Source organism: Calidris pugnax, unplaced genomic scaffold (assembly GCF_001431845.1).
Source record: "Calidris pugnax isolate Ruff unplaced genomic scaffold, ASM143184v1 scaffold44, whole genome shotgun sequence".
NCBI classification, from domain to species: Eukaryota; Metazoa; Chordata; class Aves; order Charadriiformes; family Scolopacidae; genus Calidris; species Calidris pugnax.
The window spans coordinates 20,566,757-20,590,234 of NW_015094506.1; the positions used below are offsets into that span (position 1 = coordinate 20,566,757).

The 23,478-nt window shown below is 47.2% G+C and overlaps 1 protein-coding gene across 1 annotated transcript; it reads right to left on the reverse strand.

Annotated features, from left to right (window-relative positions):
* Positions 1–2,303: 2,303 nt before the first annotated feature.
* Positions 2,304–23,046, reverse strand: KCNMB4 (potassium channel subfamily M regulatory beta subunit 4). Its single transcript, XM_014963542.1, has 3 exons — positions 22,668–23,046; positions 12,740–12,867; positions 2,304–2,480 (listed from the first exon to the last, which is right to left on the reverse strand). The coding sequence occupies exons 1-3, from the start codon at positions 23,004–23,006 to the stop codon at positions 2,312–2,314; spliced, it is 636 nt and encodes a 211-aa protein (XP_014819028.1). The 5' UTR covers positions 23,007–23,046; the 3' UTR covers positions 2,304–2,311.
* Positions 23,047–23,478: the final 432 nt, after the last annotated feature.

Genomic DNA, 23,478 nt, shown 5'->3' on the forward strand with positions numbered 1-23,478 from the left:
AGCAGCTATCCCAGCACCGACTGGGACCAGAGGACTCTCCAAAAGTCATATAGCAGGTACACAGAGGAGTGGGGAATGACCCTCATCACTGGACACCACAAGGCCCACAACGGGTACAAATTTCCAAGCTATATGGAAATCAACTCATAAACACACAACACAATTAATCTTAGGCAGAGACTGGGCAATACAAGCATGTTTGTCACTGTGCCTTGTGCCAGCAAAGCTTTCAGGCTTTCAAATCTAGCACTTTTCTCGTTCTCGGGAAATACCTCTCCTATGTGTTAAAAGCACAACAAAACACCAGGTATTTAAACATAATACCAAGAATATCAGAGATTAGTACAATGAACAGCATGGTTAGAATTGCAGAATTGTTAATGTAGATTAAAATGCTTGGCCAGTAATCACACGCTGAGAGACTCACTTTCCCGGCTGAGCCACGTGGCTGCTCTTCCCTGCTGTGTGCCAGCCCTGCCAAGCTGCACAGCTGGTCCCGGGGGTGCACTGCCCTGTGGGGGTGAGGATGGGTGCCACAAAGCTTCCCTGATCTTACCCCCTACATACAGCTTGCAGTGGGCATGCTCTGGGAAACTGTGCTCTAAGGCCAATTTTTTAGGATGGAACTCTGGAGCAGGTTGCCCAGGGAGGTGGTGAACGCCCCATCCCTGGAAACATTCAAGGTCAGGTTGGACGAGGCTCTGAGCAACCTGAGCTAGTTGAAGACTAGGGCCAGCACTCTCGTCGTACACAGTGAGGAGCTGGGATGAGAAGAGAGGCCACCCAGCCAGACGCTGTGCCCAGCCTGCCTTGTTTTCTGGAGCACCCCCTTGGAGACACCCTGCACGGAGCTGATGTGACTGGGATGGGCACTTCAGCAGCAAATCCCCACAGCCCTACAAAGAGCTGATGTCCTTCTCCAGCCATCCCCAGAGCCCAGTGACCTGTGTCATATCACAGCTCACAGGCTCCCCTCAGCAAGCACTCAGGCATTCCACTATTTGGGGAAATTGCTGGTAAAATATATTCGTGTAAAACCACTCCAAATCCCTGCTCCTTACAGCCAGAGAGTATTTTGGTGAAGAGGGTAACTGAGAGAGGACACGAAAAACTGCAGGGACTGAATACCACTGAGGCAATAAAATTAGATCCAGTATTTAATTACCTTTTCCAATAACTGTCTCATTCTTTGGAGGCGTATCACTGAGAGATTTCTACATTTCTTCACAATGAACAGGTGATGATGAAAGATTTTGTCTGGACAGAAGTTAAAGTTTGAGTTTTAAAATTAAGTTCTACACAGTGAAAAAAAAAACAAAATCAGCACAGTTATTTTTGTCTTAATGCTTTTAAAAAAAAAAAAAAAAAAGACAACAAACCAACAACACAAAAACCACAAACAAAACAAAGATTAAAAAAAGCCCCCAAACAATTGAACTTTATTATGTTGGAAACACAGTCTATCATGAAGTAAATATTTTAAATACTTAGTATTAAACAATAGTAAAGATCACTTTGTGGAGATGAAATGAGTAACATCAGGGGTTTTTATAAACTGTCTCTCAATATCGCTAGGACCTGGGTAGCTGCTGTTTGGAACTAACAGCGCAGAGGATATTTGGTGCAGTGCAGATTATTTTTTTTTTTGGTAGAATATGCTTATTTACTGTCATAGCAGAAGAAGCAATTAGCTGACATCTTATGGGGCAGTCCCCCAAGAGTAATCCTGAGGCAAGAGCAATTGCACCATCAGATGAGATACTGGAAGGAGGTGCAGCTGGGTGCCCCACAGACCTGCAGGTGTGTCAAGTTGCCCCACTTGAGACTCTTCTTTCAGGCTGTTTTTTTCCATCAGCAGCCTTGCCGTTTACAAATGCTTCTTCTTTTTTATTGCCTCTGCCCTGACAGCCAAGCTCTTGGCACAGATGGTCAGGACCACGATGAGGACTCCAACCAGGAACGTAACCAGAGGCCAGAGGAAGCAGTGCAAGAGGACAGTCTCATCATGGGTGCGCTTCAGCATCACATCATCTGGCCTGTGAACAGGGGGAACAGAAGAGGGAGAAAATATAAAGCAACTCGACATCATCAATTCATTGTAAGTGGAAAGCATCTGCCATAGAAACAATAAAGGTGTTTTATTTGCAAGGTGTTAGAAAATGATTAAGTGGACCATTTTGTTCACTGCTTTCATTTGCCCCTCTGTCACCAGCACTCAGAGCAGGCAGTGAGGGCTTTCCACTTGCAGTGGATTCAGATCAGTTCATTCAGACAAGAAAAAAAAAAAAAAAACCATCAGCAGCCTTGCCGTTTACAAATGCTTCTTCTTTTTTATTGCCTCTGCCCTGACAGCCAAGCTCTTGGCACAGATGGTCAGGACCACGATGAGGACTCCAACCAGGAACGTAACCAGAGGCCAGAGGAAGCAGTGCAAGAGGACAGTCTCATCATGGGTGCGCTTCAGCATCACATCATCTGGCCTGTGAACAGGGGGAACAGAAGAGGGAGAAAATATAAAGCAACTCGACATCATCAATTCATTGTAAGTGGAAAGCATCTGCCATAGAAACAATAAAGGTGTTTTATTTGCAAGGTGTTAGAAAATGATTAAGTGGACCATTTTGTTCACTGCTTTCATTTGCCCCTCTGTCACCAGCACTCAGAGCAGGCAGTGAGGGCTTTCCACTTGCAGTGGATTCAGATCAGTTCATTCAGACAAGAAAAAAAAAAAAAAATTAGTACTTTAGGTCTTCCAGGGGTTGTGGTCATCACAAAGAGCTGTGAGATACAATATTACACTGTGTATTGAAAAAATACTCCAAAGAAAACATAATCCAAGGCAACAATTATACATATCTATCTCAAATGGTATCAGACCCTGCACAATGAATTTAAAGTGGAATTAAAGCTTCCCTTTTAGCTTTGAACCCTGATGTGTCCATGGAGTTGCATGGAGGCTCCTGACAAAGCCCTGCTGTGGTCTGGGTGTGGAGGGAGAGTCAGTCCCTGTTCTAACTGCTGCACTGCTGGTGGCCCAGGCTAGCTCAGCCCCACTGGCAGGCAGGGGTCTGCACAAAACCTACCTGCAGGAGGACCCCCAGGGTCACCAGAGGCTCCTGATTCAGCTTCTTCCCAGCAGAAACTACTTCAGCAATAAGATGTGATTTGGTACTGCAAAGACCAGCTGCTCAGTGGACTTGAGTGTGGTCCTACAGGGACACTTTGGGGAGCCTCCCCCAAAGATCTGACCTCCTGTGCCTCTACCAACAGCATCTAACACACAGTCATGGTTGGGTCTATGATGGATTTATGCATTTCCAAAGAGGAACAGAGGAAGGAGGATAATAGCAAGGAGGGGGCATCTTAAGAGGCTTGGAAATTCAGCCATGCCACATGTCTGAAAGATCAGGTGTCCATCTGCTTCTTCCAAGTCCGGTAAGTTGGTTGGGAAATCTGATTGCAGGTTTTCCTCAGCTCTGGCTCTTTCAGCTCTTCCTGTAATTCAACAGAGCTAATAAATCAGTCTCATGGAATTTGCACTTTAGCACTGCTTTCCCACCTACAGCCAGAGACATGCAGTCTGCTGGAAAACTATCTGTGAAGGAAGGAAACAGAACTTTCTCTAATTAGGAAAATATATATAGCCTTGACTCATATTGGTCCTCATTTACAATGAACACTCCCATCCTACAATGCTTCGTCAATGCTACCCGACACTCCCTGGAGCCACAAACCTCACAGCCTAAAATCCTGGCAACCCAGGCTGGCAATCCAGCCGGGTTGCTAAGCTCTCCTAACGTGGTGACACATGGGAACAGATACCTGCGCGATGACTGTGCTGTCTCTCCCCCAAAAGCTTTATCCTGATCAGAAAGCAGAACTAAGAAAACATTCCCTGGAGGGAAAACAAGAATAAATTCCTTTTCATTCACTGAGAAGTTAATTAATGGGGATGCCTGCAAATCTACAGGGTTTTATCCATCTTAAGGAGTAGGTGGGGCAAGACCACCAGGCTACACCTGATCTCTGATCTAATTGCACTTGCATTTGTGGGTCTCTCCCCGAAAATTGCTGTGTGGAGGTTCCTCTGCACCGTGCCAGCCTGCAAGTCCCTGAGGCCAGCACCACAGTCTCTCTTTATTTGTGTAGTAAGGAGCAGAATAAGACTTTGATTATGAGCAGCTCAGTTATATAAAAGTTGAAACTCAGCAACATAAAAAATGATCAAAAGAAACCCAGGTGTACTCAGTAGTGGAACACGTGAAGTCTGCTCAACTGAAATCCCCCAGACACATAATCAGGCACATGTGGAGACCATAAATTGAATAAAATAATATTAACTTTATGGGCACAAACCCACCAGTCTATGCCATATAAATGACAGCACCTGAACAGAAAAATCCTTTCACAGGAGGTATGGTACAGCTTCCCTTGTATTTACTGTATCATCATCTGTGAATAATAGAGTGCTTATTGGCAAAGAGGCCATGAGTAGGCAGGATTCAGTCCTCACAGCTCTCAGCTTACAAGTTTTTAAGTAATCTTTTAAAGCTGATGCTAACCAAAGAGTTCAAAAATATGGGGCAAGCAAACAAACTAGACAATTGGATTCAGTTAAAGAAAGGAAAGCATGATTGGGGAGAACAAGACATCCTTTTGATTGAATCTTAGATGTTTTTTAAAATATCTGTACCAAAGGTAGCAGCAAGGCATGCCAAACACTCATTATAGGTGTGACTGTAACTCTTGCAACTTAGCAATTTAAAAGAGTTTCCCTTCTGGAAAAGAGTCAAAGACCTACAGAGAACTTCAAAGAAGCCTCAGGATGAGGTTTGGGTTCGGATGGATATTATTGCTATTTTTAGCTACAGCGAGAGTCCCTGTGCAATTCCTACATGGCAGAAGGTGTCCAGGAATTCACTGTCAACTGCTCACAGCATCTCTTCAGACAACACATCAAGTCATGAATAGGTGTATGTTGTCCCCCTCCAAATATCTTATTAAATGAGTATTGGCGCTACATTTAAGACATCATATGCTCTTCTTTAGTCAAAGTGAGAGAGAAGCACTCCTAAAGGGTGACCTGGCACACAGGAGAACTCAGGGACCCTCCAGGATGTAGCCTCTCGGTACTGACTCTTGGTGCCAAAAAACGGTGGGACAAATCTCAGCCTTGCTCCTACTTAGTTTAATCTGTGTGGTTATTCTGGAAGAGCTACTGTGGTTTCAGCTGATCTTTATCTTATACCAAATTAACTTCCCTGTGCAGATAAGCACTGCTGGACCCCAGGACTGAATGAGAAAAACTAATCAAGCCAGACAGCGCTGCTGGCAGACAGATGGCACTCTCCTGGATGGCAGTGTTCTGGTTATCTGCCTATAACAACCCATGGAAACTTACCAAGATCAACTTTTGTAGAGTATAGTGCAATTTCTTTGTATTCGTGTGATCCCCTCCATCTCCCACCAGGACCAGCTCCTCTTTCCTGCATCTGCTGACCCAAATGGAGATGCAGTGGAGAGCACTGGGGAGTACTGGGTTGGCAGGAGGTGGCAGAGGACAGGAACCTGGGCCCAGCTGAGGAGCCCTTCCCTGCAGATCCGTCACTGGAGCTGACAGCAGTTACGGAAAACTCTCTGGAAAACAGCTTAGATGGTGTAATGGCACAACAGCATCCCATTGAGATGCAGCTTTTACAGCAGAGGGAAATACCTGAAGAAGGGTTATTGAAAAAGAAAATGTTTACTATTTTCTTTCACTATGTAAGTCCTTTTACCTCTGCTTTTTGGTGCTGAGATTGCCAACAACAACAAATAACAGCTTCCAAAGTGAAGAGGGAAAATCAGCCCCGCTGCACCCTCTTGACGTGCTGCATGAGACCCTGAGCCCACTGCCTTGCTGCTGTAGCCCAGGGCTAGTGCCAGCAGGGAGCCCATGCAGCCGAGCTCGCAAACACAACCCAAGAAGGACCATCCAGGCAGAGGAACACACCCCAGGGATTTGGGGGTTCATCATGGCCCCACATGCTGCACCATGCAAAGGAAGTAACAAAATCCCCTCATTTTCACTTGCTCCTTAGAAAGAAGGGTAAGGAGGCACAAGGCAGGTGGCTTGCAAACCAGACTTGCAAGTCCTGGCTCACCAGCCAGACACTGGCATGGTGGGCAGTGCAAGGGAGGGCCTGGAGGCTCTCTAGCTAAAAATCTGTAGAATAAACAGGTTTGCATTTGTTCTCAGGTGATCTGTGCCAGGCTAAAACGCATAGGTATTTCATGGGAGATCTGCAAGGTCCAAAGCAAAAGACTGGGGGAAAATTAGGAGGAGATAGAGGGAGTTAGCATCAGAATTAATCAGACAAATTAAATACAGAGAAGTCATTAGTGATTAATTGATAGACTAGCCTACAGAGGCTGGATTTCACTTCTTCCAGGCTGTTTGTTATCTTCACGTGAGAGCATCAGTTTAGGGGAAGAGCTATCCTACACCATTCCCAGGCAGAGCAGAATGGCCACCCACCACCCGGCAAGTCTGCGAAGGAACTGGGGAGGTGAGCAGAGCAGCTGTCCTCCAACCTCAGAGCCTGCAGGGTGTTTGGGGACATCCCTGGGACAACTCCTAAGAGATCCTGCAATGAACCCAGAGGGATAAGGAACAAAATCTGCTTGCAGAAAGCACCCAGAGCAGCAGCCAGGACTGCAGAAGCCCTGCTTGGCCCATGGGACAGGCTGCTGGTTGGCTCACTGCAGCGTCCTGCTTGGGGCTGAGCTTGTTACCAGAGTGCTGCATCAGCCCCTCCTTGGGGAGCAGCAAGAGCTGGATCCATCCTGCTCCCCTGATACAAAAACCTTTGGCTTTTGCTCCAAGGCTTATAGAGTAATTAATAGAAGAGACCTGCCCTGCATGTTTTTGAATCAGAAATGTGCACACAGACATACTTATCTTGCCAGGCACAGACAGAGACCATCACCAAGAGAGCAAAGTCACTGGCAGTGAGCCGTGAGGTTTATGTGGCCCATCACAGCTGCTTCTGAGCCTTGAGATAATCACGATGGCTGAGAGATGATGGCTGTGAGACAAGAAGAGCCAGAGCTGGGCTGTGCCAGCAGGGGCAGACCCCCAGTGAGGTGCTGCACCAGGATGGAGATGACCAGGAGTTCAGAAACCAGACAGCCTGTATGGCCTTCAGGAGAATGAGCTTTTGGGTGATTACCACCTGCCCATGAAATAGAAGCACACAGCAGCATGAAAATACCGTGTCCACCTGGGAATGCTAGATACAGGCCAAAGGAGCAGAAAATGTTGGCTGAAATCTCTGGGTTCCTCCTCTAAAATAATCACTTTTATTAGTAGCAGAAGCAAGGATATCAGGAGCCTGGAAAGGAGTCACAGAGCTGCCATGGGAATAGCGGGAGTGGCAGAGGAGGGTGTCAGGGCTGAGCAGAGAAAAGAAGGGGACAGTGGGGGGGGGAAGGGAGAAATATGTTTTTAACAGGCAAGGAAGGGAAGGAGAAGGGAAGGAGAAGGGAAGGAGAAGGGAAGGAGAAGGGAAGGAGAAGGGAAGGAGAAGGGAAGGAGAAGGGAAGGAGAAGGGAAGGAGAAGGGAAGGAGAAGGGAAGAGAAGAAGAGGGCTACACTTATACAGCAAACAACCCCCTTCCTCCAGAAGAAAAATAGTTATCAGGACACCCGAAATACAGTAATATAACAGTTTTGGGTGTGAGCGGCAAGGTCAGCATGTATCCAAATTGCAGTTTTGACTTTTTCTTGCTACTTTTGTAGAGGTGACCTTCCTGTTCCCAGAGTCTGAAGGTTTGTTGTTTGGCTTGGAAACAGAAAAAGGAAGGCCCCCCCACCCTTGGAGGAAACCCTCTCAGGACCCAGCTTTTCTGGAAGCGCCCCCAGCTTCAATCCCCTGGTGCTGAGGCAGCGATTGCAAACCCAAAGGAGGAGGTGGAATGGTGTTTCTTTTCCCTGTGAAAATCAGCAGATATAATTAAAGATATTGTCTTGTCTCTGCAAATATGGTGCATTTAATAAATCCATCTTTGCTCTGTGACTTCCATATAATACTTCATTTCAAAGATGTTGTCCAGAGGGGTTGCACATACTCCCCCTAAGCTTGGTTATGGATGATCTCTTGTTTCTAGCAATGCTGCCATTCAGCTCTCCAGTAAAGCAAAGCCTCTCGAGGGGATGCACCCAAACTCTTAAGTCCACTTATCAGTGCACAAAACAGTGGCAGAGCCAAGAGAGACCTAGTGGGATAAAAGGGGGGATATATTGAACACTTTCAAGCCCTGGTCAGGCATGAAGACCTGTTTCTGCTGTGAATGGTGATGTCCACTGTGCAGCACCACCATCACTGCCCAGCAAGCAGCCCTAGGGTGAAAGAAGAATGAACAAACTAAAAAGAAGCCCTAAAAAATTCTCTGCCTTAACTCTGAACACACACACACACACACACACGCACACACCCCCACACGCCCCTCTTTCCCTTTCACTGAACAGACAAGCAGACAGCTATTTTGCTTTCATTGCTAACAGGTGAAACCATTACTTATTTTTAGCAGGACTTTGAGCTCAGGGCTGGAGCCTCCTGGGGCTCCAACCAGGGGTAACTGGATTAGTTGTTGCATTACACAACACATCCCTGTTAGGCGCTGCCAAGCAGTTCAAACAGACACTGGATAAAGCAGGCCTCCACCAGAGCCTTCGGAGCAATTACTGAACATCACGGGAGGAACTGCAGTGCAGGGGTTACCAAAAAGTCATGTGGAACCAAAAAGTTACAGGCACGTAAACATTTCAGTCATCACTTAGGCACCACACTGTGCAATTTCTGTGACACAGCGAAAGTTGGCAGAGGCAGGGGCATGGCATAGGGAAACCTTAAAAATATTTTTTTGTATTCAAACAATCTGGATTTAAAGATGTTTGTAATCTGGATACACTTATTCCCCCACAATCATTCACATCCCTTCACTATGACAAGCACTCATCGGCATTTTTTTCCCCTATTGTTGCAAGACACAGAGATCCTCAGCTGGACGGCTGCACGCAGGGGCAGTGCTATCCTAGAGGAAAGGATAGGAAATAGTAACACCATCTTCTAGCTGGAGGGAATTAATTTAGAAAACCTTGTGTAGTACCAGAGTAAACTGAGATTTCCGTTCCACCATTTATAAATGAGCAGCCCTACTACCTAAGCACCTTTGGCTTCTGCTGATAAATATTCCCAGATAAATGGCCTGCAGAGTACCCCAACACCATACTGGTGGTTGCTAATCACTAGACAGTGTTTGCTCTTCAAATCTCAGGTGAACTTGTGTACAGCATCCTGCAGCAAATACAGAGAAGTGTAAAGCCTGCCTTCAATGTGGCAAAGGAACCACAGAATGTTCTTACCGTAGTGGACAAAGAGCTAAAAAGCAATAGTGCCACATAAATGAGGCACTAATAAGAAATGAATTGACACGTGTTGCTCTACCTATCTCTGCATGGCATGAGACTGAGGGGTCTGAGCTGATGGAGACTACTCTCTTTTTGTTCTTGTTATTGATGTCAGTGAGACCTGGAACACAAAGTGACAGGATCTCCCCCATCCTGCCATTCCCACAGGCCTCCCACTTCAGGGCATGCGGCTGTGACCCTTGTTTGCAAGCGTTCATGACTACAGACCTCCCTGGGACACTCGGTGTGAGACCCACAAGCACTGAAGCACCAGAGCTCAGTGCCTTCCCAAACCTTTGGCAACAGCCTGAGAACTTTATCTGAAATATTTTGTGCTCTGAAACACTGGGGGTTGGTTTCTGGTGGGCAGGGCTCCCTACAGACCTGAGTATCATCATGCCAACAGACAGGCACCTTCACCAGAGGTCCAGAAAAGCAACTTTCCCATGCAGCTTGGCCCAAAGGTAGCCAGAGAACCATAAGACACTACAGGTAAGTGCTTACAGTGGAAAAGCAAAACTTTGCTTTTCAGTAAAGTCCTGAGCTCATCTGCACTTGGATCCCTAGGATAAATGTCAGACAGCGAGTTGTGCTGGGCCTCTCTATTTATATTAACAGAGAGTGAATGCAATTGCTAAGTCTGCTTCTCACTCATTTTGTATAACTTTGAACAGTACAAATGACATCACTTCTTCTTTTCAAAGCAGCCTGTTGAAATGGGCCCCACCAGACTGAAGGGAGGTGTCACCTGACAGTGTGCTCTGCACACAACATTAATTCTGAGAATGCCGCTGAATTAAGTTTGATGAAGAGGAGACAATGTTCATTCATTGCCTAGAAATTTACCTGGAATTTTATTCTGCCGTTTCAAAAGAGAGAGTATTAATATTGCAAATATTACTCCCCTGAGGAACCTACCACTGTATTCTAATGTTTTATACAGACTGACACAGAAGAGTTAGATTATCCACACAGTTAAAAAAATACTGACAGAAAATATGCACACTTCTGTTTTGAAGGAAACAGATTTTCCCCTCAGTTTGTGGGGGCTTTTACTGCTTCACAAGCAGTTTAGTCATCGTAGCTCTAAAAGTGTACCTAAACAAGCACATTCCTTGTCAGCAAAACTTATCTCTCAGAGCTCATTCCTATCTCCAGAAGAAAATAGATATTTCAGCTTAGACTATCTCAAGTTATCTCTGGCAGAAAGCCTCTCTTCTGCTGTATATAAATTGTTGTATGATCAGCAAAAGGCAGTGTTTCAAGGCAGCCGTTGCATTTGGCAAGAACATTTAACAGTATAGAATACAGCAACTATAACGAAAAAATCTTGCCTGAGTGCTGCACAATTCCTCAGTGTCAGCCTACAGAAATGGCAGTCCCTAGGCAGTACATAGCCTCAGAAGATGTTGCTTTTGGTTCACTTACTGATGTGATGTAAGAACCAGCTCACCCAGCTCCGGACACCCACCACCTAGGTGCCTGCACCCGATCAGATCATCCTAAGCTCCTTACAGAAGAGAAATAAATATCTCTGGGCATCCAACCTGTGTTTATTTCGGGGCAAGGTAAAAGGCTCCTATTCTCTCCGCTGACTCTAAAAACTAGTTTTTGCAGCATCTGTCCATACCAGCTCAGATGAATCCCAGCCATGACATCTCCTGTGGAAGATCCCATGTTCCTAACCATCCTGCTCACTCAGGCAGTGGCTCCTGCAGGTCCCAGCAGCACAGGGAACTGGCAGCACCTGTCTGCCCAGAGAAGCCAAAATCATCACGTGGCTCCTGGTTAGCAGAAACAAGCATTGGCAACTTATGGACCAAGAAGGTCCCTGCCAGGTCTGATGTCACTGCATAGGTGCCCTAAGTTTTAACCCCTGCATGCTGTAGGCAGTGCTTCTTTCTCCACTATATTTTTTGCTACAAAACGTTGGTGGTTTTCCTCTGCAAAGAGTTAACCAGGGACAACAGACTGTCGTCCTGGGTATGGTGACTAGGTCTATGGTCTCTCCAGGGAGAGGACAACAATCATAGCCAGCCTAGGGCAAACGCAAAGCCCCCAAGGCACTCAGCAGGCCACCAACAGAGCATTGGGCACCTCTCTGCCTGCCACCCTGCTCCAGCTCCCCTGTTCCTCCAAGACCCTAGCACACACTGGCATCCATTTTCCTCCTGTGTGTCTTAATAAACTTAAATATCTGATGCAAACACTCCCACACTGAGGCCTGAATTGTACTAGCAAGCACCAAGCTACTCCTGCTTCAGTGTCCCTCATCTGTTTAATTTCCAAGTGCTAGTGGGGTAGGACCTTCAGTTCTTCCTTCAGTTCCTGATGTGGCAGACATTTATTTGAGTGCTCAATTTAGCAACCCAGAACACTCTTCCTAGCTCTACCAAAATTTCTCATGCTCATCCAGTTAAGCAATTGTCATATGCCTCCAGAATTGGAGTCTAAACCCCATAAAACCTTGGCTCATCCGGAAAACCTAAATATTATCTTTCCACCTCCCTGTCAACATGGACCAATCATCCCAATCATTGCTGTTCTCCCAAGTCCTCCCAGAGAGCCTGCACACTGCCAGTAACAGCAGGTTGCTGCAGCCACACCACCTTTTATTTCCCGGCACATCATCACTGGAGACAGGCAAAAGGACTCCTCTTCCCATTTACAGAAGGAAGGAAACCACACATCACCCTTACATGCAAATAAGTCACATCAACATTGGCAGTAAAAGTAAGAATTGAAACAGAAGAGGAGAAGCTTTAAGTCACAACTTTCTACTCTGCAAACATGTATGAAAACTGGCAGTTCCATGGGCATTTATTACGTGTATCTGATTCATTAATCCTCCCATGAACACAATTACTGAGTTGGTTCATACAATTTACTGGTCTCCAAGCCCCTCAAGAACACAGTAGGATTTCTCTTCAATGGAGAGAAGGAACATTAATATCCAAACAGGAAATTTTCCATCTAAGTGTTAAAAGCCAAGATGCTTTTGGCCATAAAATAACATGTTTTAAGGGAAACTTTACTCAGAGCTTTATTTTTTTACTTGGTGATAAAAGTATGGTAAAAACGTGATAAAAACACTTCTCAGCTTTCTATGTAGCTTTTCATCAATGGAGTTGTCTTGCAAAGTTCTGCACTAAACTGTGTGTTAAACCACATCACTGTGTGAGTGTATATACATATGCATGCATTTATATATATTTTCAAACAGAACCAACGAACAGCTGCTAAACAGATGCATAAGCACTTCTGCCTATGCAAATGCAGATTACTCACCTCAAGTGCTGGTTAAAATAGCATGTGAATGGTTCTGAACCCACTTTCTCTTTCCAGTATTTCTGCTTGTACGTGACATTCTCAGAGTTCTCCTGGTCGTCTCTTGCGCAGGGAGGGATGTACGAGCACTGCCAACACACGTTGCAGAACAGAGTTACTTCTGTGCTCAAGAAAACAGGGCATCACTTTCTCTGCATTTTCCTGATAATACCATTGTGACTGAAATGGGCAAAGAACGATAAGTACAAGGTCCAAAGGAATAAAAGAGAAAAGTTAGCTGAACTTTTCTGGAATTGCTAGTTACTCCCTGCAGGTACTGGAAAAGAATATGCCGGCATCCAGAAACAACTAAAGGCTTTATCATATTTTGTTCCATTATCAAACCAACCTGCCACATAACACCCTGGGGATTTGCATGATGAATATAAAAATTATCATTTCATTTTGACGTATTCCTAGCCAGTTGCATGGAATGGATTTGAATTACTTGCTTTCTCAGTGAAGCACATAATCACAAATTTTGTTTAGCACCAAATAACCAAAATATTCCTGTGAGCTTTCCCAGATGATGGGATATCTGATACCTGGCTGATGTCCCTTGGCAAAAGACAAGTGTTCTTCCACCCTTACAACATGGGGAAACAAGCACAGAAGGTTCAAAGCCCCGCTTCAACAGAAAGGTTCAGCATCTGCTTCTGCTCTATAGAAGTCAACAAGAGTTGAGCGTGCAGCTGAGCTATCTGCAGATCTCACCCTCAGACATCTGCTTCAAAGCCCCAACTGATCAAGGGAAGTTCCTCCCCCAGCTCGGTGCGCTTGGGACTGGGCTTTCAGAGACTCCTCTCGGGGTCACACACAATGCACATAACTTTGCTCCAAGTCTCGTCTTTGACACACCACCCTTCCCTCCCAGCCACAGGGAGCTAAACAATATAAAACAAATAGTCCACCGAATCCGATGTCGGGAGTAACAGGATCTCAGTGTCCAAGCACAATCCCTCCTGTTGTTACCAGGCGTCCACACGGGAGATCATTACAGGAGATGTTGAACCAAACTGAGTAACACAGCTAAGCTGATCCTTGGATAACATAAAGGCTTGTCACCGGGGAGGACTTATGGACTGCAAGGTTCAAGGTGCACACAGAGTTTTTAATTCCTTTAAAATTGGGAGCTGCAAGTAGAAAAATACCTCTGTGAAGGTGGCTAAAAAGCCTTGTACTTAGGTAGGATGAGGAAGCAGGAGGTGCAGGTGTGGGAAGCCCCTAAGGGGCTCCCCACATACAATCACAGCATGAGTTTCTTTACGGTATCCTGAAAGCAATAACAACAAGGAGAGAGATACCTTCTCTAACCTGAAAATAAATATCACCATGGCTCACTGTGCCTAGTGAGTGCTTCCTCTCCTTCTCCATCTGGTGAGGTTTCAAAGGGGCCTACTGTGCACCCAGCTGCATGCTATACTCCAGCTGTACAGACCTACAAATCCATCTCCACCATACAACAGCTTGAATTTTGCCATTCCAGGGGGATAGGAGAAATCTCAGGATTTTATTGGCCTGATCATGCTAAGCCTGATCACTTCTGTCAGCACTTAACAATTGCTGCCAGTAGCTTCCATGTTTCAGACTGGAAGAATCTGCAAGATCTTGCTTGTTGCTTCCAAGCTGAAAATTGCCTTTTTCACATGGGCCCACATCTGGTGCTGCCCCAGCACAGAGCTCCCTTTTGACCCCTGTTAGGATGACCTTAAACAAGGATTGTCCCACTGCTGACAACAAAGGACAGGAAAGAGCAGCAACATCACTCTTCTTCAGAAATCAGAACACATGATTTATCACACACAGTTATTTCCATCTTAGATGATATTCCTTAGCCAGAAATGGTTTTGGTTTGGTTGTGTACTTTGGACACATCAAGGACACTCCTCTTTCCTCCACCTTCCTAGTGCACAAACGCATCTGTTCAGCAGCTGGATGGAGTCAGCAGATTTGGCACGAAGACACCCAAGAACAATGTTGGCTCTGCTCTGTTCCCCTGACAGCCACCAACGTGCCACACCATCCCACCTGGTCTCCTCCTGGTGCTCCCTGCTCGGTCCAGGATCTGACATTCCCAGCTGTCTCCGGTGTTTTTCTTCATGAAGCCTTTCAGATCCTGCTGTGGACACATCCCACCAGTTGTACACTCATTGCCTACATCTGACTGTAATCTGCACTCTGCCCTTTCCCAAGGCCTCAACTTTTAGATACACTCTTTCCATACAGGGATACAAGAGAGTAGAAGTAAACAGGCTTTACTCCGAGTTCCCCAAACCAACCACTATTTAGCCAGCACACTATGAAAATGTGACCCCACCACCACTGCTCTGCTGACCAAACGTTCTCCAGATCCTTCCAAGACCTTCCACCTGCCCAAGATATTACATGAATCCTTCAAAAAATCACAACCTGGTGAATCATTTTTTATTCCTGTCCTGAGTTTCAGGCTTAGAAACAGCTGTGGAGGTCTCTTTTCTCAAGAGATGTCCATCTGAATGGAAAAATAGCAAGCTGTAGCGTTGTCCAATGACAGGTTCATCACAGAGGGTTTTTCAATTTTTGACATCAGTCCCTACACTTCTAGCTCAATATAAGCTATTAAAAATTGAGATTTTTAGGGCAGGCATTTTGTTTGTTTTGGAAGATGTAAAGGGCCCCACAGAGAGCTTCCCCGATCAACATGTCCATCTTCCCCCATGCCAAGGCAAGACAGTGTATGGGAGAATTGCCAGTACCTATGGGAGCAACACCTGAAGTTGGGGAAAGCAGTGAATATGCTCTCTAACTCTCACTTTACACCACTCTCTGCATAAGTAATTCCAACGACAGAAAACATGCTGGATTCATTGCCATCTTTTCGCGTGGAAACACAAAGGAGACACACAGGAGTTAACCATAAATCTATGGGAACTCATTGCTTTAGCCTGTCAAGAATTAACTGTCTTGAAGAGAGGAGTGGTCCCTGCCCAAGGCAAAACCATCATCCTATGAATCCCAAGGGTCACCCTGAAACATCTCCTCAATGTGATGAAGGCCTTGAGCCACAGTCAACACCCAAGGTCCAACTCCAATGTGGACTTATCACCTGCTGTGCAAACACTGGAGCTTGACTGCCTCCCCAGGATGCCAGCACAGTTCCCACCAACTTGATGCCCATTCTGCCCCCTTCTGATTCATGTAGGTGCTGGATCTCTCTTTTCTCAGTCTCCCAGGCACACTTCTTGGGGACTTTGCTTGATCAGCTGTATGGCCCTCCAAAGCCCCATCAGCACACGGATAAAAGGGAATCATAACCTGGCAACTTTCACTGCTGTGAGTTGATGGTTGAACCTGAAACGACCTCCCCCTTTGGCAACTGGCAGTTTCTGAAAGGTTAATTCTACAGTCCTCCCCCACAAGACACAGCATGAAATCCTACCATCAAAACATAAACAAATACCAAGTGTTTGAGGGGAAGCTGGGACGCCTTGTGCTCAATCACAGCTTGGGCAGCAACATCCATTTTCAGTGGAAGTGTGCACTCTGTATGTCTTTGGTGTTTTTTTTCCTTAAACAAGTTATAATGAAGTTGGAGAACAGCACTTAAGATTAGACACTCAGAATAAATCTAATGGAGCGGAGCCCTTTTCAGCAGATCTATTGATACTCGGTGCCATAATCGCACCTCCCACGCTATGTCATAGCAACGATAAAATTATTATGTAATTCAAATACGGTCTCAATTACACAGCTCAAAATCAGTATCAGGCTAATAATATTCCCCCTTCAATCAAAGCCCGTGTTTGGATAGATGACTCAGGATTCAATTCAGTAAAAATGTCAGCGAGCAGCTAATATACCTTTCCACCAAGGGTTTGTAATATTTGTATCAGTGTTTGCTGCTGGATTCTCGCACTCCAGTGTCTCTGCAGATGCCTGGGAAGATTCCTGTTCCCTCTGAACGCTTCATCAAAGCAGATATTCTTCCATATCACAGAGAAATGAGAGGTGTGAACTCTTGACCATGGTTTAGATTTCAGGTTGCATTTCATGCTTTTCAAAGACAAACTCCTGTGTAAACCCGTCACACTTTTATGAAAAAGAAGCCAGGGTTGGTAGGCTCTGAAGCAAGCTGTCGTAAGCCTGGAAGACACTGTCCACAAGATGCGAGTAAAGAAGTCTCAAATGCAAAGAGAGGTATGGGCCCAAAGCAGAAGTGGCTCAGCCCATCAGAAGACAAACCAATGGCACTGAGAAGTTGGTCTCCAGTCTCAGTCTCCAAGTGACACAGCACATATTGTTTGCTTGGCATGGCAGAGAGCCCCCACATGGTGTGCTGTGCAGGTTGGGAAGCTTGCAGTGAAAGGAAAGGATGCTCTAGATAAGTATCATTGCAAAAGCATAATGCACCTTTCAAGCCAACAATTGCTGACTTCTGATCTCCAACTGTATTGCATTTGTGTGGCAAGGTTTTGGTAGTGGGAGGGCCACAGGGATGGCTTCTGCGAGAAGCTGCTAGAAGCTTCCCCACGATGTCCAACAGAGCCAGTGCCAGCCAACTCCAGGAGGGATTCGTCACTGGCCAAATTTGAGCCCGTTGGCAATGGTGGTAGAGCTTCTGGGGTAACATATTTAAGAGGGGGACAAAGCTGCTGTGACACAGTAGCTGGAGAAGACGAATGAGAATCTGTGAGAGAAACAACCCTGCAGACGTCAAGGTCAGTGAAGAAAGAGGGGGAGGAGGTGCCCCAGGCACCAGAGCAAAGACTCTTCTGCAGCCCATGGTGAGGCAGGCTGCCCCCCTGCAGCTCATGAAGGTTAATGGTGGAGCAGATATCCACATGCAGCCCATGGAGGACTCCACGTTGGAGCAGGTGAATGCCCGAAGGAGGCTGTGACCCTGTGAGAAGCCTGTGCTGGAGCAGGCTCCTGGCAGAACCTGTGGCCCCATGAAGAGAGGAGCCCACACTGGAGTAGGTTTGCTGGCAGGACTTGTGACCCTGTGGGGGACCCATGCTGGAGCAGTCCGTTCGTGAAGGACTGCACCCCGTGGAAGAGACCCACACTAGAACAGTTTGTGAAGAACTGCAACCTACAAGAAGGATCACATCAGAGAAGTTCATGGAGGACTGTCTCCTGTGGGAGGGACCCCACGCTGGAGCAGGGGAAGAGTGTGAGAAGGATAGAGCAGCTGAGACAACATGCGGTGAACGGACTGCAATCTGCGTTCACTGTCCCCTTGCATTTCTCAGGGGGAGGAGGTAGACAATTCGGGAGTGAAGTTGAGCCCAGGAAGAAGGGAGGGGTGGGGGGAAGGTGCTTTAAGGTTTAGTCTTATTTCTCATTACCCTTCTCTGACTTGATTGGCAATAAATTAAATTAATTTCCCCAAGCTGAGTCTGGTTTGCCCATGACGGTAATTTCTGAGTGATCTCCCTGTCTTTATCTCAACACATGAGCCTTTCATTATATTTTCTCTCCCCTGCCCAGCTGAGGAGGGGAGTGACAGAGCAGCTTTGGTGGGCACCTGGCATCCAGCCAAGATCAACCCACCACATCAAGCAATGTATGAACTTCTCCAAACTTTGTGTGTGAGCATCTCCGCGCGGTACTGGATTATCTTCATGGCCTGGAAGGGAGGAATCACTGTCACAACCATCCTGCTGTGGCAGGAGATGAGTGGGGGGGACTCTCTCCATTAGTACAAAAAGGTGCCCCCCTCCCAGCTGACTGTACCGAGGGAGCTGGAGCTGAGCATCACTTCTGGTTTTCACCTGCATCCATCAGCACAGACAAACCCACCAGGAGTGACCAAACCCACAACCCCCCACAGGGGCTCAAGGCAGCGAGGGGTGCCCCAGGTGAGATGGGAGGGCGGTGGGGTCTCTCTGCAGCACCTGGGGCTGCTTCCAGTGAAATCACTAGGCAGCCTCTGTAGAGTTTGCCCATCGTGGGCACCAGCCTGAACAACAGATGTGATGCTTCACCAGATGCACCAGACCATCCCAAAATTATTGTAGGGTTGGGTATTTAACCTCCTCTGTCATGGGTCATATTTAAGAGTCCAAAACCCCAAACCAATTCAATTTACAAGTGCAGAGAAGAGATAGCTGCACGTCACCTCAGCAGGCTGAGCAGTCAGGGAAAGAAGTACAAGAGGAGCACGCACAGCCAAGGAGCAGCAGCTGGCTGCCCTGCTGCCCTGCCTGGGGATGGGGACAGGGACAACCCAGTCCTGCTGCACAGCTGCTAACATTAGGCTCACCAGTCACTCCCCTCAAAGTTTCTTCACCAAAAGAGAGGGCAAGTTCCTCTGGCCCTACACTTAACTTTAAGCACAGAAAGGGAAAAGTCTAAAAAGCCAGAAAGTAGATCTTCTTAGGAGCTGACGTGCTCATCTCGCATTTTTGCCCAACCAAACCCATAGCCTGGTCCCCGCGCTGGCTATATGTGCTGCCAACACATGCGATGGCCGGAACGATAGCGACAAATTGACTTGGGAATTAATCCCCCTTAAGCCTTATCTCAGAGATTATTATTCCTATCAAGGCATCTGAAGAAAGGCTACCATCCCCCTGCTGAAATTTCTTCCTCTGATAGAACAATTAAAGAAAAAAAAAAAGAAATCCGCAAATCACTCAGAATGAACACAAATGTCACCATGCCCGGTGCTTTATATATACATTTCTAGATTAACTCTGACCCAGCTTTATAATCTTTTAAGAGCTAAAATCAATCCTGGGCTCTACAATGATGTGATTATCTTAGGAAACAGGAGAGAAAAAAAAAAAAATTCCTTTTTTGTGCAGCTAGACCGCGCTAGAACAGACAGATTTGTAGCTGCCGATGTGTTTATATGTCAGCCCACTCTACTACAGAAAGTAGAATATTTTTAGTCCAATACACTGGGGATTTTTGGGGTAGAGTGAAACTGCCAACTGACTCAGTATTGTTTCACAGGGTAAGGAGCCTGAACTATCCCTGTTCTGTACTATTGATTTACCAGGAAGAATTTCTACCCCACACAGAGAAGCGGCTTGACGGAACATAAAATTTTAAGACCATTCAAAACAAAATTATTCCTTTTATTTTTCCCTTCTAGTTAGATGGCACTAATTAGCCTGTCCTATGTCTAATTGCACGACCACAAGCCAGCATGCTGTGAGAAGGCAGTGGAAACAGGGAGAGTTAAACAGCTCCCAAAGTGCTCATTCATAAATACATACTGGATCCTAAGCATTAAATCCAGCAAATTCCTACTCTCTTGCTATGCCTAACCTATTTCAGCATAAAAACCTGAAAGCTTTTAAAGACGGTGATACTTTAGTACAAAAATTAAAAGGAGAGTACAACTGTTCAGCTCCACACACATTGAACTAGAGGAGAAAGAGAAAACCAAAGTGGCAGCTATATGTACTTCATTAAAACATACTTAGAATCATAGAATCATAGAATAGTCTAGGTTGGAAGGGATCTGTAAGATCATCTAGTCCAACCATCAACCTAAATCCAATAAAAAAACCCCATCACTAAACCATGTCACTAAGATCTATGAGACCTAAACAACTTTTCTTCTTATTTTGTGTTGGTTTTACATAAGCTTCCTAAGGTAAGGAAAATAATTGGAGTGCATTTTTTTCTCTTGTTTTCCACTTAGTTGAATTCAATTACTACCGGAGAATGCAGCTACATCAAAAAAACCCCACCAAAAACCCCATCCTTTCTGCTTGGTCTCATCTGGTAAATCAGATTCAGTCATCAGCAATCAATATCCCAGGGTAAACAGCCCACACCTTGAGACACAAGGTACAAGCTAGAGAAAAGAGATTATATTTGCAAGAGCACGCAAGTCCAACGTGCTGCCAACACACAGCCCTGCATTTCCTTATTAATTCCTTATTAATTACTAAATAACGGGTCCCTTCTGAGTGATGTTTACGAGGATTGCTGCTAAAACTCTGGGTATCTCCCTGCAGAAATAGCAATCCAGCCCCTGGGCAGGTGCAATCCTCCACTTCCCACCAGACTTCCAGAAAGGCAGGAGAAGACAGGATCAAGAAATAAAAAAAAAATCCACACTCAAACTACTTGGAGAGGTGTTGCAGTTGAAAGCCTCTGCTGAAACTGAGGACGCTGCAGAAGTTGCTGAATCTAGGTGTGCTGGTGGCATGGTTCTCCACCTTCCACCCAGCTCCCACCTCCCATCCCTCCTGGAGATGGGCAAAACAGGGCAGGCCACGCTCAGGAACAACCACACTGCACCCTCTGCAGCAACACAGCATCTTCACCCCACCACCAAAGGGCGTTTCACCAACTACCCCCAACTTGCCTGAAGACAGAGAGAGGTTTAGAGAAGCCCTGGTGCTCAGACAGCTGGGCAGTCATGGTGCACCTCTCTGTAGCCACAGCCCTCTCTGTGGGGACCCTCTCTGGCAGCAGCACCCCCAGGGACAGGTGACGTTTGCAGGGCTCTCTCACAGGCCAACGTTTCACTCGCTTTGCTGTCAGGCACCATCCAGCACCGCAGCTTCATCGCTGTCGCTTCTGAGTGGTGCCAACAATTCAATCCAAATCCTGCCAGATTTATCATCCTGCTTCTTGCTTTGCTGATTTTTGCCCCCATCACCCTTTCGAGCCCACAAACTGCCAAGGGAGGAAAAAAAAGCAGCCCCTGGCCCCTGAACTTGCAACTTAATGCACCTTCCAAGGGACTGCTCCACACTGGTGTAACACTGACTGCGGAGACCTCAGGCTGCACATCCCAAACTGGGCATGCAAGTCTGGTCCCCAACGCCTGCACACAGACCCCTGCATCATGCTTACATGACCCTTAGCGCTGAGCTACATCCACATCACCGTTGAACCAAAGACCTGAAATTTGCTTCTCCTATACACTCCCCATTTCAGGTTCTTTCAGGGAGGAAGGGGAAGATTCTGCCACATTTTTAATTCTGTGGAAACTACTGAACAAAATGTTGACACGGGCAGTGTGCTGGCAAGCTGGTCCTTACTCAGCTTGAAAAGAAAAAGGAGAAAGCAGAACAAGTGCCTTTAAAGACAGAAAAAGCACGAGTCACAGGTTGCCTTCAGGCTTTGCTGAAGTTTGCTGAAAAATGCAACTTTAAAGGCATTTCTGTATAGTCCATTTTCATCTGGGTGATGGAGAAGTTTCAGAAGCAGAAGAGCAGAGAGGAAACTTCTGTTTCATTGCAGCCCTCTCCCCAGCGCCCCAGCAGCAGCGGCTCCGCTAAGATTTCTCCCTGCACTTGGGGGACCTGCTCTGGGGAGCCCCTCACCCTCGGGGACAGGCAGCGCAGCAGCATCGGGCACCGCTCGGGCAGACAGACCTCCTCGCCGGCAGCGGGAGTTTCTCCCCGGCTTCCCACCGGCGTCCCGGGTGGAGAGAGACCGGGGACCGGGGAGTAGGGACCGGCGGCGGGGGTGGCCGAGGGGTGCGCTGGGGCAGGACCGCTCCCGGGGGAGGGATACCTGGGGCTGTTCAAGGCAAAAATAACCAAAACAACTATGTATTTATATAGTGTGTGTGTGTGTAGTGTTATAGTGTGTGTAGTGTTATATTATAGTGTGTGTAGCGTTATATTATACTATATTATCTAGCATGGTGTAGTACTATGCTATATATACACACACTATATATACACACACACCCCCGTATAGCGTTTTTATCGATACTACATATATACCTTTTGCTGAGTAACAGTCGCACAGGGGCATTTCGGAGGGATGCCCCGCAACTTCGTTCATCCTCCCCCCCCCACCCCAAGAGAAAAACCCTCCCCCGGGCGGAGGGCAGTTGCGGGGGACCCGACCCCCCAAGAAGGGCGCAAAGTGGGGGTGAGAGGGTTCCCCCTGCGGGTCCCACCCCGCATCTCGGGAGCGCGGGTCTCACCTTGGGGTTGGTGCGGAGCTGCCGCTCGTCCTCATGGAGCAGCGCGGGGGCGGAGGAGCGGGAGGTGCGGACCAGGACCTGGAGGCAGGGGTAGCGGGCCGTGCCGCGGCAGGCGGCCCCGCAGGAGAAGGTGCAGGCGAAGCGCTCCCCCAGCTGCCGCACCGCCAGCACCGTGCAGTTGGCGGAGCCGCCGCCGCCCCGCTCCTGCAGCGCCGGCCGGAGCCAGCAGCACCCCAAGCCCAGCAGGGAGAGCAGACCGGCGGCGATGAGGAGGAAGCCCAGCCGCATGCTTTTGTCCTCCGCCTCCGTGTACTCGTAAACCGCCCGGCTCCTCGCCATGGCCCGGCCGCCGCTGGCACCCGCCGCCGGGCAGCCGCTGCCATCGGGTAAAGCTCCCGCCGCTCCCCGCCTCCCTCCCCGCCTCCTTCGGGCTTCAGGGAGCCCACGGGGGAGGGGGCGTGTGTGCGTGTATCCAGGAAAAAAAAAATTAGATAAATAAATAAAACGCAAATGTAAACCCCGTTGACCTAATTCGAGCCCCTCCGGGGGCGGCAGGGACAGCTTGCAACGGGATTATCTGGCCTGGGAGATTTGCCGGTCTGGATTAAGACCGGGTACTGGGCAAGGTGCAATGTCTAGAGGGGGGTTGCGGCCCCCCCCTCACCCCCACCCCTCTAAGCCAGCATCCTCATCACGATGGGGTAGCAACCCTGCAGGTAAATCCGCAAGAATCAAATCACGGCTTGCAAATAGTTGGTGCGTCCCAGTTCTCATCACCCGCTTGGTGAAGTCCCAGAGAGCCCATGTGAAG

Coding starts and splice junctions, on each gene's coding strand:
- KCNMB4 (XM_014963542.1), bottom strand. CDS start 23,006: ATGGCGAGGAGCCGGGCGGTTTACGAGTACACGGAGGCGGAGGACAAA. Junction 12,868..22,667: donor AGCTCCGCACCAACCCCAAG/GTGAGACCCGCG, acceptor GTGTGTTGGCAG/TGCTCGTACATCCCTCCCTG. Junction 2,481..12,739: donor TATTTTAACCAGCACTTGAG/GTGAGTAATCTG, acceptor CCCTGTTCACAG/GCCAGATGATGTGATGCTGA.